The sequence below is a fragment of a genome, unplaced genomic scaffold (genome assembly GCF_019419815.1).
Source record: "Pyrus x bretschneideri cultivar Hongxiangsu unplaced genomic scaffold, Pyrus_bretschneideri_v1 Contig10, whole genome shotgun sequence".
In the NCBI taxonomy this organism is placed as follows: Eukaryota; Viridiplantae; Streptophyta; class Magnoliopsida; order Rosales; family Rosaceae; genus Pyrus; species Pyrus x bretschneideri.
In genome coordinates this window covers 6862340-6877914 of record NW_025999391.1, presented here as the reverse complement: position 1 = coordinate 6877914, position 15575 = coordinate 6862340, and the positions used below count along the sequence as shown (strand labels likewise).

Here is a 15575-nt window from a genome sequence, read left to right as displayed (position 1 = left end):
AAACTATCAATGTATATGCTTCAAAGTATATCACATGTAATTCAAGTGGGATAGAACTTGGAGAATCAGCAACACTCCTTACTGATCATCAATCATGACTAGGCACGTGTTCAAGTTGTGATTAAAAAATTCACAATTTTGACACATGTCCAGCCTTGATTGGTGATCAGTATGGGTGCTGCTGAATCTTCAGCAGCCAAGTCTCATTCATTTAAATGCCTTAAATTGACGAAAAATTGAATTAAAATAATTTCGAATCTAACACTAGGGTTGCAATTGATAGACAAATTTTAATTAGTTTAGGACTGATTTTTTCAAAAAATTAGTTTAGAAACTCAATTTTCACTTGAATAATAATTAAGGGACTAATTCACTCTTTACTCTATCAAGAAGGCACAAGAATAAAGAATACGTACAAACCAAATGGGACAAGGAAAACTGGAAAACATTTTTTTTTTTTTTAACAATTTTTACATTACGAAATAGGAGAGTGAACTAAGTCTTACAATAGATTTGCGATAATAATATAGTTCAATTTCATCTTAAACGATAATCAAACCTATAACATTTTTATTTACAGATGAAAAGGATACTACATACCGTAATATTAAGTGGCAAAATACTATTTTGTTTGATTTTTAATTTTTATCACACTCTTTATTCAATACCTAACACGAGTCAAAAGTCAACATTGTAAACTATGTCAAGCGGGACCTTTCCAACCAGTTCTAGCCCAAATCTGGTTGGCCAATAAGTTCTGAACTCGTGGCCGTTTACACACCAGATTTCTCCTCTCTCACGAGACTGACATTACGTGGTCACTTCTTTACTCGCCACGTGTGACCCAGGCCAGAACCAACTCCACCGTCGGCGCCTATTTATCGGCCAACTCGCATCCATAAAAGGACCGCAGAAAATACCATCGCCTCTGTGCTACCTGATTTTGCAGAGCAAACATGGCGGAAGAGGCATCGAGCGGCATCAGAGTCCAGGGCATGCAATTTTCGTACGACGCGCAGCCCCCGCTCTTCTGCGATTTCAACCTCGAGATAACCCCTGGATCCCGATGCCTTCTCATCGGCGCCAATGGATCTGGTAATTGAAAAAACCGGGCTTTTGGGCTCGTTAAGGCTGCTTCCGACTCATAAGTGCTTTTGTTAGAAGTGTTTTTTCACTAACATGTTGAAATTGTATTAAAATTCAAAACCCAAGTAGTGCTTCCTGGAAAAGCCTCGGAAGTGCTTCTCCGGAAAGCAACAATACGACCCAGAAGTGCTTTTAGTGTTAGAAAGTACTTTTGGAAATTCAGTTTTCCAGGGATGCAGTGCGAATTGCACTTCGGAGCTGATTGGGTTTGGATACGGCGTGGTCTCGTTTTGCAGGTAAGACCACGTTGCTGAAGATTCTAGCTGGGAAGCAGATGGTGGGAGGGAGAGATGTGGTGCGAGTGTTGAATTGTTCAGCTTTTCATGACACGCATTTGGTTTGCAGTGGCGATTTGGCTTACTTGGGTGGCTCTTGGACCAAAACTGTTGGCTCTGCTGTAAGTCGTTAAACGAATTCTTCTACAATTTAAAGGATTTTGCTATTGGCTGAAATGAAAAGCACTTAAATTTTGCTTTTGTGGCTGAAAAGCACTTAATTTTATGAGCATACTGAAACTGAAAAGATTTCGTCTTTGCAAAATTTTCAGGGAGAACTTCCCTTGCAGGGAGATTTCTCAGCTGAGCATATGATTTTTGGAGGTGGGGTAATTATAATTTTGCTGAAATTAAAAGCACTTAAATTTTGGCTGAAATGATAAGCACTGAAATTTTACTTATTAGTTATTATGTTCTTGTTTTCTTTCAATTTATGAGCATGTAGATTGTTCTTCCTTGTCAATATTGTTGAAATTTTCGATTGAATTGCTGTGTTTGCTCATGATTTTTGGCAGTCGAAGGGACTGATCCTGTTAGGAGAGATAAGTTGATTGAGCTGCTTGATATAGACCTGCGGTGGAGAATGCATAAAGTATCTGACGGGCAACGGCGTCGAGTCCAAATCTGCATGGGACTTCTTCATCCCTTTAAGGTATAATGAGATCTCGAATATCGGTTTGTAAAGTTAGATGACTGCTGCTTGTGTGCTTCATGTTTTATTCATAGTTACGTCTTGTGTCCGAGTCCGTCTGTGATTAAAAACTCAGTAGACTGTATTGATATTGTTCTGACTAGAGGAAGTTGACAAATCTGCAGGTTCTCTTGCTTGATGAGGTAACAGTCGACTTGGATGTCGTTGCTAGGATGGACTTACTAGATTTCTTCAAGGAAGAATGTGAGCAGGTACTGACATTATTTATCATCGACAAATTATATCATGCTTCTTGCTTGGAGTATTATCCAGGATCACCATTATGATCGTGCAAATTTTGATTGTCGGGTTAAGAAGTTTAAACATCGTTTACTGATTCATTCGACCTGATTACTCTCTGTTGTGACATATTATTCATCCTTTTGTGTAAATTATAGAGAGGAGCTACAATTGTATATGCAACCCATATCTTTGATGGGTTGGAGACATGGGCAACGCATCTGGCTTACATCCAAGACGGTGAGCTAAAGAGGGCTGAGAAGTTGTCGGAGGTTAATGAGTTGAAGAGTTCGGTCAATCTGCTTTCTGTTGTTGAATCCTGGCTCCGCGCAGAGACCAAGTCTGACAAAAAGAAATCCTCAAATCCCCCTGCCCAAATGAAAAAGGCCTCTCCTTTCGCTAGTTCTCCATTCACGTCATCAAGGCACATGGCGTATTACCGCTGATCTCAAAGAAGCTGTGAGATAATATCAAATTCGAAGTCAGATGTACAAGTAAGAAAAGCAATTTCATTCATCAGCAATTATTTCCCCTTTTAGATTGTAGAAATAAGGTTGGCAGTACGATGAAATCCCCAGTTGTAGCTTTCGGGTTTGTTTCTACTAGATCAGCCTGCAATCCCCTTCCTGATCTGGCTTTGCCTTCCGATGGTATAGAAAAAGCAGAAACAGATTCGTTCGACGAGAGGGGACGTGTGATAGGAGCATCAACATGCGAATGGCACATGGTTTATAGGATTTGATAGAGGACATTGTCTTAGACATTCTTCTTGTGTCTTTGAAAACATTCACTAAAGGGGTGACTTGTGTCACAAGTAAAACACATGCGATGTACAATGGCATGGTTTGCGATATAGAGAAATCTGAATGTGATACGGCTTCAATTTTTAGTTATTAGTCTCAGTTTTACTCTTTACTGAAGATTATTCTTACCACCTTCGGCCTCACGATGCGAATTTTTTGCGGTTTTCTTTGGGAATAATAACTAAGTTATGTGATTGCGTTGCTTAAATTTCCAACAGTTGAGCTTTTCTAAGAAGCTATTAGGTTCATAACAGGAGGAGCTGAACCATCTCACCCATCTCTCTACTACCTGAGCTTACAGGCATCATAAGCGACCAACTAGTAGCTTTCTTGGGTTTGAACAGGCACGAACCCAGCTAACGAATTGGGGTGGGCTAGAGTACACCCTAGGCACCTGGGTCCGTGTTAGGGTTTAATGTAGTGATCGAGAGTACTGTACCTTGTTTTCTTTTCCTTTTTTTGGGTCAAACGTAATAAAATTCATCCATAAAGATGGGTATTAGAGCATTTTCACGCCTATAATGGCCCCCCCCCCACCCCCCGCCGCCCGCAGCCGCGGCGCGGGGCAATAAGCTATTTAATCCCCTAAGTGAATGGGAATTGCTTTTAGTGAATAGTAAATGTCCAATTACGTCTTCACAATAGCCTAGGCAATCTGTTTTAAAATATTATTAAAATTTTCTTATAAAATAATAATAATAAAAAAATTTAATTTTGGATGATAATAAAAGGTTGGTTGAAAGTATTTTATAATATTTGAAAATATTGAAATGTGGTGTAAGGTGGAAGAACACGGTTAGGTATTTATAGAAAAAAATTATTATTTTTTATATTTTTTGTATATTTAATTATTTTTTATGATTTTTATTTGTTTTTTATTAATTTTTTAATTGTAGCTGATATCAACCTTGCGTCACATGGCCTAGAGGTTAGGTTAGTCAATTTTAGCCTAGGTAAGCAACTAGACTCCCCTAGAGTCCAGTGGATAGGAATGGGGTGGAGGAATTTTGGGGGAGGGAGGGGATTTAATCCACTATCTCCTAGGAGATTTGAGAGGGGTGAAAGTGCTCTTACAAGGTAAGAAAAACTCAAAATAGAGGCAGCCAAAAACAAACAAGTAAAAGCACAACTAAACTTAACATAAAATACAATGAACATGCCCAAATAAGAGAGATCACAACAAATTTAAACTAAAAACCCTAGAGCTGAAATTAGAAAAATGTCGCCTCTTCCCACCTATCGTAGCATCCTAACAAAGCCAACACCATCAAGAAGAAGACCAATGAACTAAATGGATCAATGGAAAATGGGGTGGGCAAGTCACCCGAGCAATGAACGCTGCCATAATCCTACTAGATAATGTAAATTGTACTTTAAGAGCCACCAACCAACAACAGAACACTCCGCCAAAGGAGATTCCTGGATGAAGCATCCGATGATTCGAGTGGCCAAGGTTGATGATTGAGGATTCGTGAGGAACAACAAATGGAGAGGAATGATGCATACAAAACTGAGGGCAAATTTTTACTTATAAGCTCAAAATAAACCAAACATAAAAGCTCAGAGCATAACAGCACAAGATAAAAGAGGTTACTGAGATCAAGGAAGAGAAAGAAAACAAAAAAAAAAGCTGAAGAGAGGGGCCTGCCACCAACCCACCAAAGGAAGGAGAAATTTTTAGTTGTGACGGGAACACGGATGGTATATTACATGTTTTTATGCAAGTGATGGAAAATTTTAAGGAAAACTAATGAAAATGGCTTAAAAACTTTGAGTTTTAACAATAAGGACAAAATAAAGTGTAAAGTGAATAGTACTAGGTTTGACTTTTTAGTGTAAAAATGTGGTTTTTCGTTAAAGTGAACAGTACCGCTAGTTTTTCGTTAAAACTCCCAAAATTTTAATTTTTAAGTTATTAACATTTTAACACACATAACTCACCATTTATATAAGAACACGTGGTGTACCACCTTATATGACGGTCACACTGAAAAATCTCTGCAAGGAAGAGGTCGGCAACTATAGAGATAAAAAGGGTTTCTTTCCCTGAGTATTGTACCATGTTTAAGGGTAGCACCAAACATGGTAGGATTAAATCACACTAATTTTTCACTGCAAGAATACAAGTATGATACTTCAGAAAAAACTCAAGAAAGATTTTTTGCTTGAACCAAAAGTGCTTTTGTTACAATCACTTTCTGATGGCGATGCTTCGCCAACTTTCATCCGCATCCACAACCACCGGGAAAATGGTAGTAAGTTTGGAAGTAACTTGCACTCTGCTCTTCTTTGATGCACTGGTGACCCTTAATGCAAGAAACCTTGTTGCACTTTACCCCTTTCGTACGGAAGGAAATATATGCTACCTTTTGTGATTTCCATCTGAAACCTTAAAAATACATCGTGTCATGACTTGACATTGACAACAAAAATGAAACTAACGAGTGCTAAAGATTAGTCGTTCACACAGGTGATCGATCATTTATGCAACTAGAGCCACTAGTGCATACTAGTTTCACATACATTAACTACTTACGGTTATTCGCTTGCGTGAGCCGATCATATATTTCTAGAATAAAAAATAAAAGAAAGAAATTTTTACCTTAATTTTGTTGCAACTTGCGACGAATATTCAATTTTGAAGTCTAAAGGGTTATATGTGCATGACAGAAGATTTTTCAAAACAAGTGTGTATGATATTTACAACGCTAAAATATACTACTGAAAAAGTTATATTTGAATTATTCATATTTTTGGAATTGAAAAATAGACAAAATTAGAATAAAAGTTATTGATTGCAACAAAATTTTAACTGAAATGTCACATTTGAAGTGAAAAATAGTGATTTTAGGAAATAAACACGAGACGTCAAAATATAAGAGTAAATATTGTCGAACAACCGAGCTACAAATTCCTTGCAAATTCACATTTATTATTTTTTAGGACAAAATAATTGGACTTTGAGCGTTTGAGAAAGAAAAAAACCGCTGTCCGCGGGAAAACTTTGAACAGAGACATATGGACAGAACCCGGCCCCCCCACGCGAATCTTAGCGGATCAATTTCTCGCGAGATCCAACGTACCAAAAGATAAAATAAAAAACTAAAAATTTGTTAAATAATTAATTAAATTTGAAAATTAAAAAGGAAAATTCGAAGGAAGATGGAGAAGCTATATATACCAATATAAAAATGGAGGGAAGAACAGAAGAAGATGTGTCTCCCTCTGCTGCCTACAACACACAAAAGAGAGAGAAAGTGAGAGGAGAGAGAGAGAGGGGAGAGAGTTTATTTAGGGTTTTCGCGGATCGCACCCGCCGCTAGTTTTACGCGGTAATCCGAATTCTCAGCCTCTTGTTTTTGTTCCCAAGAATATTTTCCCCAAATTTTCATTTTCATTTTTTTTTTCAAATTTTTTATTCGGATTTGCATGCAATCGATTGCATTTTGATGCGTTTCGTGATCGAAATTACAATGCAGATGGCTGGGGATTGAGAAATTCACGTTGCGAGTTTGGCATGGTGGTGGGCTGCATTGCGAGCAGGAGGAAATGGATTCGGCACGGAGTTGGCTGTCGAAGCTTCAGCCGCGTGAAAAGCTGAGGAGCTCGACGAGGAGGAAGGAGCCGTGCGCCGGCGGCGATGGAGGCGGAGAAGAGTCGAATATGGATGAGGAGGCGCTTTCCAATGTCACGAAGCAGAAGGCTGCGGCGGCGAAGCAGTATATTGAGAACCATTACAAGGAGCAAATGAAGAATCTCCAGGAGCGGAAGGAACGGTAGATATATAATTTGAATTCATGAATTTGCATTTTTGTTTTCGGAAATTGGGAAAATGATTGAATTTGTAATTGTAATGCTAAATAATGCGGCTTTGTGATGATTTCTTGTTGGATTTACTGATATAGGCAGAGAAGTTTAACCCAGTTTTTGTGGGTTTTTTCGATTTCGAATTAGTAATTATGCTTCTTTATGGCAGACGAAACATGTTAGAGAAAAAGTTGGCTGATGCCGACGTCTCTGAGGAAGATCAAAACAACCTTCTCAAGTTTCTTGAGAAGAAAGAAACCGAATACATGCGCCTTCAGAGGCATAAAATGGGTGTTGATGATTTCGAGCTGTTGACTATGATCGGCAAGGGCGCATTTGGTGAGGTATAAATTTTCTGAAACGATCTTGTACTTATATTGTCTTCTTTAGTTCGAATAGCTTTACAAGTGTTTTGGTTCTCTCTATATATGGAGAACGCGGAGGTTGGTGACTAAATGACATGATTGAGCTATTCAAAGAAAAATGTTACATAAAGGAGAGTTTTCTAATGAAACAAAAAGTTCAGTTTCAGCCTCCCAGCTGGCACAGTATAGAGATCTTGTCTCATGGGATTGATATAAGTTTTTGACCAATGTTGCTTCATGGTGCAGGTTCGTGTATGCAGGGAAAAGACGTCTGGTTCTGTATATGCCATGAAAAAGCTTAAGAAATCAGAGATGCTTCGTAGAGGCCAGGTAATCAGTTTAGTGTCCTGCCACTTGAATTACTGAGGTAATTTGAACTGTATCTAATGCCAGTTGTTTTATATTATTTTTAGGTAGAGCATGTCAAAGCGGAAAGGAACTTACTTGCTGAGGTGGACAGCAATTGCATTGTCAAGCTGTACTGTTCATTTCAAGATGATGACTATCTTTATCTTATAATGGAATACTTACCTGGAGGAGATATGATGACATTGCTCATGAGAAAGGATATTTTGACTGAAGAGGAAGCTAGATTTTATGTTGCCGAAACAGTTTTAGCGATTGAGTCTATCCATAAACACAATTACATTCATAGGTTTGTGGTACAAATTCACTATTTACACTGATTTTTTGAAATAGATTTAAGTAAATCTAATTTTATTGGACTGCGAAATAGAGGTTAACCTAGTCTGTTTTGCATATTACAGGGATATTAAGCCTGACAATTTGCTACTCGATAGATATGGACACTTAAGACTGTCAGATTTTGGGTTGTGTAAACCTTTAGACTGCAGTACAATCCGAGAAGACTTTTCAGTAGCACCCAATGCTAATGGTGCTGCACAGAATGATGAACGTCCTGCGGCTCCAAAACGAACACAACAAGAGCAACTGCAACATTGGCAGAAGAATAGGAGAATGCTTGTAAGTTATATTGTAGATAAAAAAAGAACTGTTTATTTTTGGACGTACAACATTGTCATTCATGACATTTTGGTAGGATGTTGCAAAGTTATCGTTCGTTTAACTCTTGATATATGCCCATTGCAGGCTTATTCCACTGTTGGTACACCTGACTATATTGCTCCAGAAGTTCTGTTGAAAAAAGGTTATGGGATGGAATGTGATTGGTGAGTATTATGATTTTCAGCAAAAGGGTGTTTGAATGTTTAACACTGATGAATTAATAACAAGCAATTGGAGAATCATTTGGCATAACAATAACCAATTTTACTGCCTTTCATATTGTAATGGGATCATTTTGAAATTGCTGTACCATATCACCTTTATGGACCATAAACTGAAGAGCCACTTTGTTTTTTGATGCCTGGATTGACCGAGTTGTGATTTTTGTTGATACACAGGTGGTCACTTGGTGCTATTATGTATGAAATGCTTGTGGGTTACCCACCCTTCTATTCTGATGATCCAATGTCAACATGCAGGAAGGTAAAGTTTAGAAATATTGAAAGTTTTATTTTAAGTTATCTTTTAAAAAGCCTCAAGCATAATTCCCTTGGGCTTTTATGTGTGTAGCTTGTGATGTCTCATGTCACCATTTATTCTCACCCGTTTGCCTGATAATGTTTGCTGTCTTGCTCGTCTCTTGTAGATCGTAAACTGGAAAACGCATTTGAAATTTCCAGAAGAAGCAAGGCTGTCTCCAGAAGCGAAAGATCTTATTAGTAAACTCTTGTGTAATGTCAACCAGAGGTTGGGAACAAATGGCACAGATGAAATAAAGGTGTTGTATGGTGTGTCCTGTTCTAAGTATTTTCGATTTGCTCATGAACTCGTTGCATATAATGGGAATTACCTTGCTACTGATTCCTATTCCAGGTTCATCCTTGGTTCGATGGGACTGAGTGGGAAAAGCTTTACCAAATGGATGCTGCATTTATTCCTGAGGTCAATGATGATTTGGATACTCAAAATTTTGAAAAGTTTGATGAGGTATAGATGGTTTTGTGAGGCTATTTGCGGTGAGCATATCATGTTGCTCATAATTTGATGAATACTGATTTTTGGTATGCAGGCTGACAATCAAACTCAGAGTTCATCCAAAACTGGTCCCTGGAGAAAGGTAAGCTTATGAGTTTTGTTCATACTTAGCTATTGTCACTAATTTGTATATAAAATTTGTATCCATTGTTTGTTATTTAACTTGCCCTACAAGCTACCCCCACCCCACCCCTAATTCATTCCAAAATTTCCCCTTATATTTTTCTCTCCATTTTGCAGATGCTCTCCTCCAAGGACATTAATTTTGTTGGCTATACGTATAAGAACTTCGAAATTGTTAACGATTATCAAGTGCCTGGGATGGGTATATCTCTATCTTCCATGAACTTGCAGGAGAACTTATCATTTGTTATATATTGGTATCGTTTAAAAGTTTTTATATATACATGTGTGCATGGATTTTGATAGTTCATGCAATGTACGGGTAAACCCACAAAATGTTAAGTGGTCAAACTGGTAAACAAACGAAGCATCTACTAACTGGCTGGTTTCAAATTATTTTGAGTGCTCTTTAGTATGGCAATTTTCTGTTTTTTTGTAAACTTGGGTGCCTTCTTTCTACGTAGCCTCGTTGAAGAAAAAAAGCACCAAATCGAAAAGACCATCTGTAAAAACACTTTTTGGTACGTACATCATTCATATCGTATCTGTCTTCTAACATATATTGCTGCCCAGCATTTAAACTAGGATTGGGTAAATGTCTTTGCACATGTCTTTACATTTCTTACCTTTTTGTGTTCACTTGATGCAGATGAAGAGTCGGAGACGTCGGAGACATCAGAGACATCCGATAATGGTAGTCAACATGTGCAAGGGAGCTTTTTGAACCTCTTGCCTCCCCAATTAGCAGCATCTCAAAACCGGGAGGACTCTTCCTGACCACGCCAATCCATCAGACGGACTAGGAGCTTGTTCCCAATTGCATTTCGGCTTTCAAGTGACAAGGGATACAATTCTCGATGCTGCCTTCTGCGCCTGTATTTTTTTTTCATGGCTATACCGGCTGGAGCTTCGGGGTTTCGAATGAAAACTCAAGGGGCTCTTGGGGTCTGAAGAAAGGTAGTGAACTTTGAAGCCACTAATTCTAATTGAGCATCTTTCTTTGACAAAGCGTCCTCTATTTCTCTGTCTTGAAAGATGAAAGTACAACTGAAGCGTAAATATTACCCAAACTCATTTTACCACTGAAGTGTAATTTTCTTCTTTCTTCTTCCTCTTCGATGTCATTCTACCGAAATATGTACAAAAAAACACACGAATTTGTTCGATGTATACACGTGTTATTCACTTTATTAATTAACGATAGCAATACGATTTGTTCACTGTATATACGTGTTTTTTTATTATCAACAACTACTGATCATAAAATTTGAACGTTTAACCTCGTCTAACATGGTCGAAACTTGGTACCATCATACCAAGCGGTTGTTAAGTTGATCTCTCTCTTTCCCTTTGTATTTTGTTCCAAATTGTTGGTTTTATAAATCAATTGGTCAAATAGGGAAGTATACTTTGACAAAAAAAAAAAAAAAAAAGAAAAAGGGAAGTATACCAATAGGATTAGTTACGAACTTTTAATTAAGAGTCCGAGGGACATAACATGTCAATAAAGAAGCAGTGAACTGTGATTTATAGCAACTAGTTAAGTACCCTCTTATACTGTGAGATTGTAGCAGGTTTTATTTGTGGGTATTTTTCCGATCAATTCATTGCGAAGAATGATGCACAACTTTCATCATGCTTAGATAATTTCACTTCATGCTAAAGTAAACAAAATACGTGTGACTACGTCGTGTACTATATATATATATATATTTAATTTCTTTTATTTAATTAATTTCATCTTTCAGTCGAAAACGTAGAGCGCAGGAAGATTCGGTCGAATGCAATGCACGTCAACCGTGAATCACATCCGAGGCCAAATGAAATTAGGGCATAATTTGAAAAATAATCTCCAAATAGGTATATTGTTATTATTCCCCTGGTGGGTCCGCGTTTGCTCCAAGATTGCCATATGGCGACAATATAGACGATACAGTCACATCATTTAGCAACCATTTCTGTATTAATTAATTAAATCGATCAAACATTTAAAAACCATTTTACATTAAATCTCTTCTTTTTTTTTTTGTTTTTAGTCAAACATTAATCTCAATTGACTAGTCAAAAAATGGCACACAAATACCTTTTGATTTCCTGCTGAAGTGGGATGGAGTTCAACAAACTACAATTTTCCAAGGAGTTTACTATCCACACTCTTTTTTACTTCTCACATATTTTTTTATTAATTTTTATTTTTCGATCTTCTTTAATTCATTCGATCTGGTGGTCAAAAATTAAGAATGATGTGTGAGAAGTAAACAGAGGTATGTGGATAGAATACCCCTTTTCCAAATAGCACGATAAACTCAAATTATTTTTTGTAATATTATCTTATTAAATATTACAAATAGCGCGATAAACTCAATTTTTTATCATGACCTAATTGTCCTATAAACAACATACTTAAAACTTCCAACAACAAAAAATAAACATAAAACTAGCTCTAGTACAACTTTTTTAATATTTTATGTTGGTTGTAACAGAAAAAAATGGTGACAGAAGTCCAATTTTGAACATGTTAAAGACATAAGTTTACCACATAAGGGAAACTTAAACATTTATCTTCCATCAATATTAAAATTGCTCAACTAATTCCTTAGTTTGATTCTGCAAAAACAAAGAAAATAAATCTAGCTAGGATGGATCCAAAGTGGTTGACCATGACATGGATCCTGGATCTTGACAAGTTTGATGGCTTCTGATTGCTAGGGAAGTTTTGCCGAATTTCTAGTATATTTTATTAGTTGATAATTTTAGTTTCGTTTTTATGCATATTTGGCCTTCCTCATCTATCCGGTTGATGGCTAGCACGCTTTGGTTTCGGTGTTCACTAGATATCGGGGTTGGGGTGTGTTAGAGACTTTCCATTCAAGGTTTTTTTTAACGAACAAAGATGAGTAGAAACTCCTATTTAAAACTCTTAGTGTTTTAATCATAGAATTTTGTGCTTATGATCAGAATCATTCATACTATGGATCACATTGTAAAGATCATCTATGCAAAAAATAAATTAAAAAACTAAGATTGTTTAGTCAATCTATTGTAGCAAATAATTAGACGGTTTATAATGTTTTTATCAATATTGTTCATTTGTTTTTAAACAGTTTGATAACTAAACGACCTTAATTTTAATTGATTTTTTGCATAGCCGATCTTTATAGATGATTTATAATATAAACTGTTCTGATTATAAAAACGAAGTTCTATAAATTGATAACAAATAATTTTGAGAAATTTTAAGTATGAGTTCTTACTCATCTTTAAGTAGTCAAATATTATTCTTTTTTAACAATTATTATCTTCACAGCAGCAATAAAATTGATTTTAAAAAGAAACACAGCATTCCCGAACTAGCCTCAATCCAATCCAGGAAAGCAAAAAAATTCGATCCGTATATTGACCCATTCAAACTAAATTTTGCGAATAATTTAATTTAGGTCTGTCGCCAAAAATGTCATCATGTGGCCCAATATGCCTCTACATATAAGGAACAATAAGAAGCAAATTTTGAACATACATCTAAAACCTCAGGACCTGCAGTTGAGACAATCCAATTATTTGATAAATTATTTTAAAACAATTCAATTAAAAATAAAAAAAAAATTAAGAATCTTAATTTATTCAGAGCAGCCATCGATCATTAACAACTGCCTGATGCGTTTAGCGGGTCAGCTGTTTCTTTCCTCATCTTCTTGGATTGTAATTCATCTCCATGTAATCGCATCTTAAATGCATTCCAAATCCTTGAGCAATATTTTTTTTCTTCATATAATTCACAACATATATATAACTTTCGAGATGTAATGAACAAGGAGTGTGTTAGGTTTACGTATGATTTTCACAATTGCATGTTATTCCAATTTTGAGATCAGAATTTCATAAACTCATGCTGAATTCGGTATTTTATTGGATTATTTCTTAATTTTAAAATTATGAGAGTTGTATGACTTCATCTATATACCAAGATGAAAAATTATATAATCTCCTTGGTAGTTCTCAAATTCTCATTTTTTGTATGTAGTATATTCAAGGGAGTTGTAATTGAAAAGATAGTTATCCATTTGAGCAAGAAGTATATTTTGACAAAAAAACAAGTTAAGAAGTATATATAGAGTTATGCAAGTTTTAGAATTTCAAGTTGGATTCGGATTATTAAACTAAAATATTCTTAATATAATTACATTAAATATTCTCCAAACCATTTAGCTTGTAAACAAAGGAAAAACATTGATGGATAGTTGTTGACCCTAAAAAATACCAAGCCTATGTGGTGCGCAGACCGAGTAACTAATGAACTAACTACAACATTCGGTTATGTGCGGGGCGTACCAACTCGACAATCGAGCTCGGCCAGAGAGTAAAATATGTTGATGTCGCGTTGAGCGCGCTGCTGACTTCTTGATCTTGCAACTGTGGCCGAAGAAGGAACACGTCTCGGCCTTCGGGTTCTAGAGCCTGAAGACAAAGTTGCTAGTTCTGCGAAGTTCACAAATCGTCAGCACCAGGTTCGGTCACGGTGATTATATTCGTGAGAGTATAAGCACACCGAATTGGCACCAGACTATATGGACACAAATACTCAAAAGAGATGTATGTCTTGATGGTAAATGTGGTTCGGCCGTCGGAATGCCGAACTCTAAAGTGTACTTGTGAATATCCAATCATAAAACAACTCGACGTTTAACATGCCGAGCCTAGTAACCTGTAACACCTCATTTCGCCGAGAAGGCTGATGATATGACCTCTACCAACAAGGACTTGAAAATCTTTGTCGACCGAGACTTGGATAAATAACCAATCGGTCTCAAAGCAGTGATGTTTATCCAAACTGAAGATGTCGCCGGTTGCCTTCACAGTGTTGTTTATCCAAATTGAAGATTTGTTGGCAAGAAGAAAAGGGAAAAGAATAAAATCTCAAAGGTTGTTGAGAAGCTTTGCGCGGGGCAATTTGTGTGTTGAATTGGAGGGCCTCGAATGATGCACTTCCTTCTCTATTTATAACAGCAAAACCCCTCATAACCGAACTAGAAATGTACTCGGATTAGAACTCCTTAACCCAATCTAATGTATTTCTAGTTCGGTTATGAGGAGTTCTAATCCGAGTACATTTCTTGGTAGACTTTGAACCAAGCTCCATAACAAACCAGATTCATCTCCTAATCCCAAGCACCTTCGGCTTCAAAACTCCTTGTTCCACAAGGAATCAACTACTTCACCCTTTATCTAAACTAATCCTCTTCGCAACAGGATTCGGCCTCCCCTAACTGGATGGTCCACAAGAAAATTCTAGATAAATACCATTGGGCCGAGAATAATCCCAGGCTTGGCCAAAATAACATTTTGGGCCCAAACAATAGTTTTCAAATTAATTAGGCTTTAATATTGTATTGTAAGAGTGATATTCTAGTAATTTATACTAAAGCTAAGTGCTAACTAGCTGTTCTTGGTCTGGTATTAACTCTCTTTTTATTGTTAGAAGTGGTCTTGAAGTTTTAATTTCTCCTACACCACTAATCAGTAAAAAAAATACAAATCGTGAACAGTACTACCAAGAAATCATATGCCATCAAATGTATTTGTAGGGCGCCCTAGAACATTGCTCTCCTTCCCTACACTCAAGTTTAAATTTTCATTCTTGTAATTTAAATAAATTAGAATATTGCTCAAATAAAGAGAAAATTTAGAAATCAAACAACCAAATCTCTATTAAATAGTTTTCATTAGTTTTTATATATTCTTAAAGTAGTTTTTATAGTATTCCGCACGGCACGTCTTGAGTTTGTTTCATGACGCTACACTTCGGTAGTACTTCATGTGCGTGTCTAGTGTAAGACTTAGAAAACTAATATTCTGGCAAATAATATAGAAGAAAATCACTACCTGAATGACGTGGGGGGTTCTTGGCTTGTTGCATGTTAACTTTTTCTGTATGTCTAGGATATGCCGGCCATCCCTTCCATACCGAACAACTGCCAAAATTCTGCTCTGTCATGCGGCCACCCCCTTTAAAAACAAACTCTATCTCTTCATTACCACTCCCCTTCATCGTTTTCTTTCCCTACCA

The 15575-nt window shown here is 36.7% G+C and overlaps 2 protein-coding genes across 2 annotated transcripts; both read left to right on the top strand.

Annotated features, from left to right (window-relative positions):
* Window positions 1-883: 883 nt before the first annotated feature.
* Window positions 884-3241, top strand: LOC103928771 (ABC transporter I family member 19). The gene is made up of 6 exons (XM_009337854.3): window positions 884-1095; window positions 1383-1543; window positions 1694-1745; window positions 1937-2073; window positions 2238-2324; window positions 2511-3241. Exons 1-6 carry the CDS (start codon window positions 957-959, stop codon window positions 2796-2798), a joined length of 864 nt encoding a protein of 287 aa, XP_009336129.2. The 5' UTR covers window positions 884-956; the 3' UTR covers window positions 2799-3241.
* A 3090-nt stretch (window positions 3242-6331) lies between these two features.
* On the top strand, window positions 6332-10736 carry LOC103928770 (serine/threonine-protein kinase tricornered). The gene is given in 15 exon segments (XM_009337853.3): window positions 6332-6418; window positions 6420-6487; window positions 6635-6931; window positions 7132-7306; window positions 7574-7657; window positions 7741-7982; window positions 8095-8311; window positions 8438-8517; window positions 8752-8836; window positions 9000-9131; window positions 9227-9340; window positions 9423-9470; window positions 9629-9713; window positions 9976-10032; window positions 10161-10736. Coding segments are annotated over 15 exon segments (1884 nt in total). The 5' UTR covers window positions 6332-6346; the 3' UTR covers window positions 10289-10736.
* The last annotated feature ends 4839 nt before the right edge of the window (window positions 10737-15575 follow it).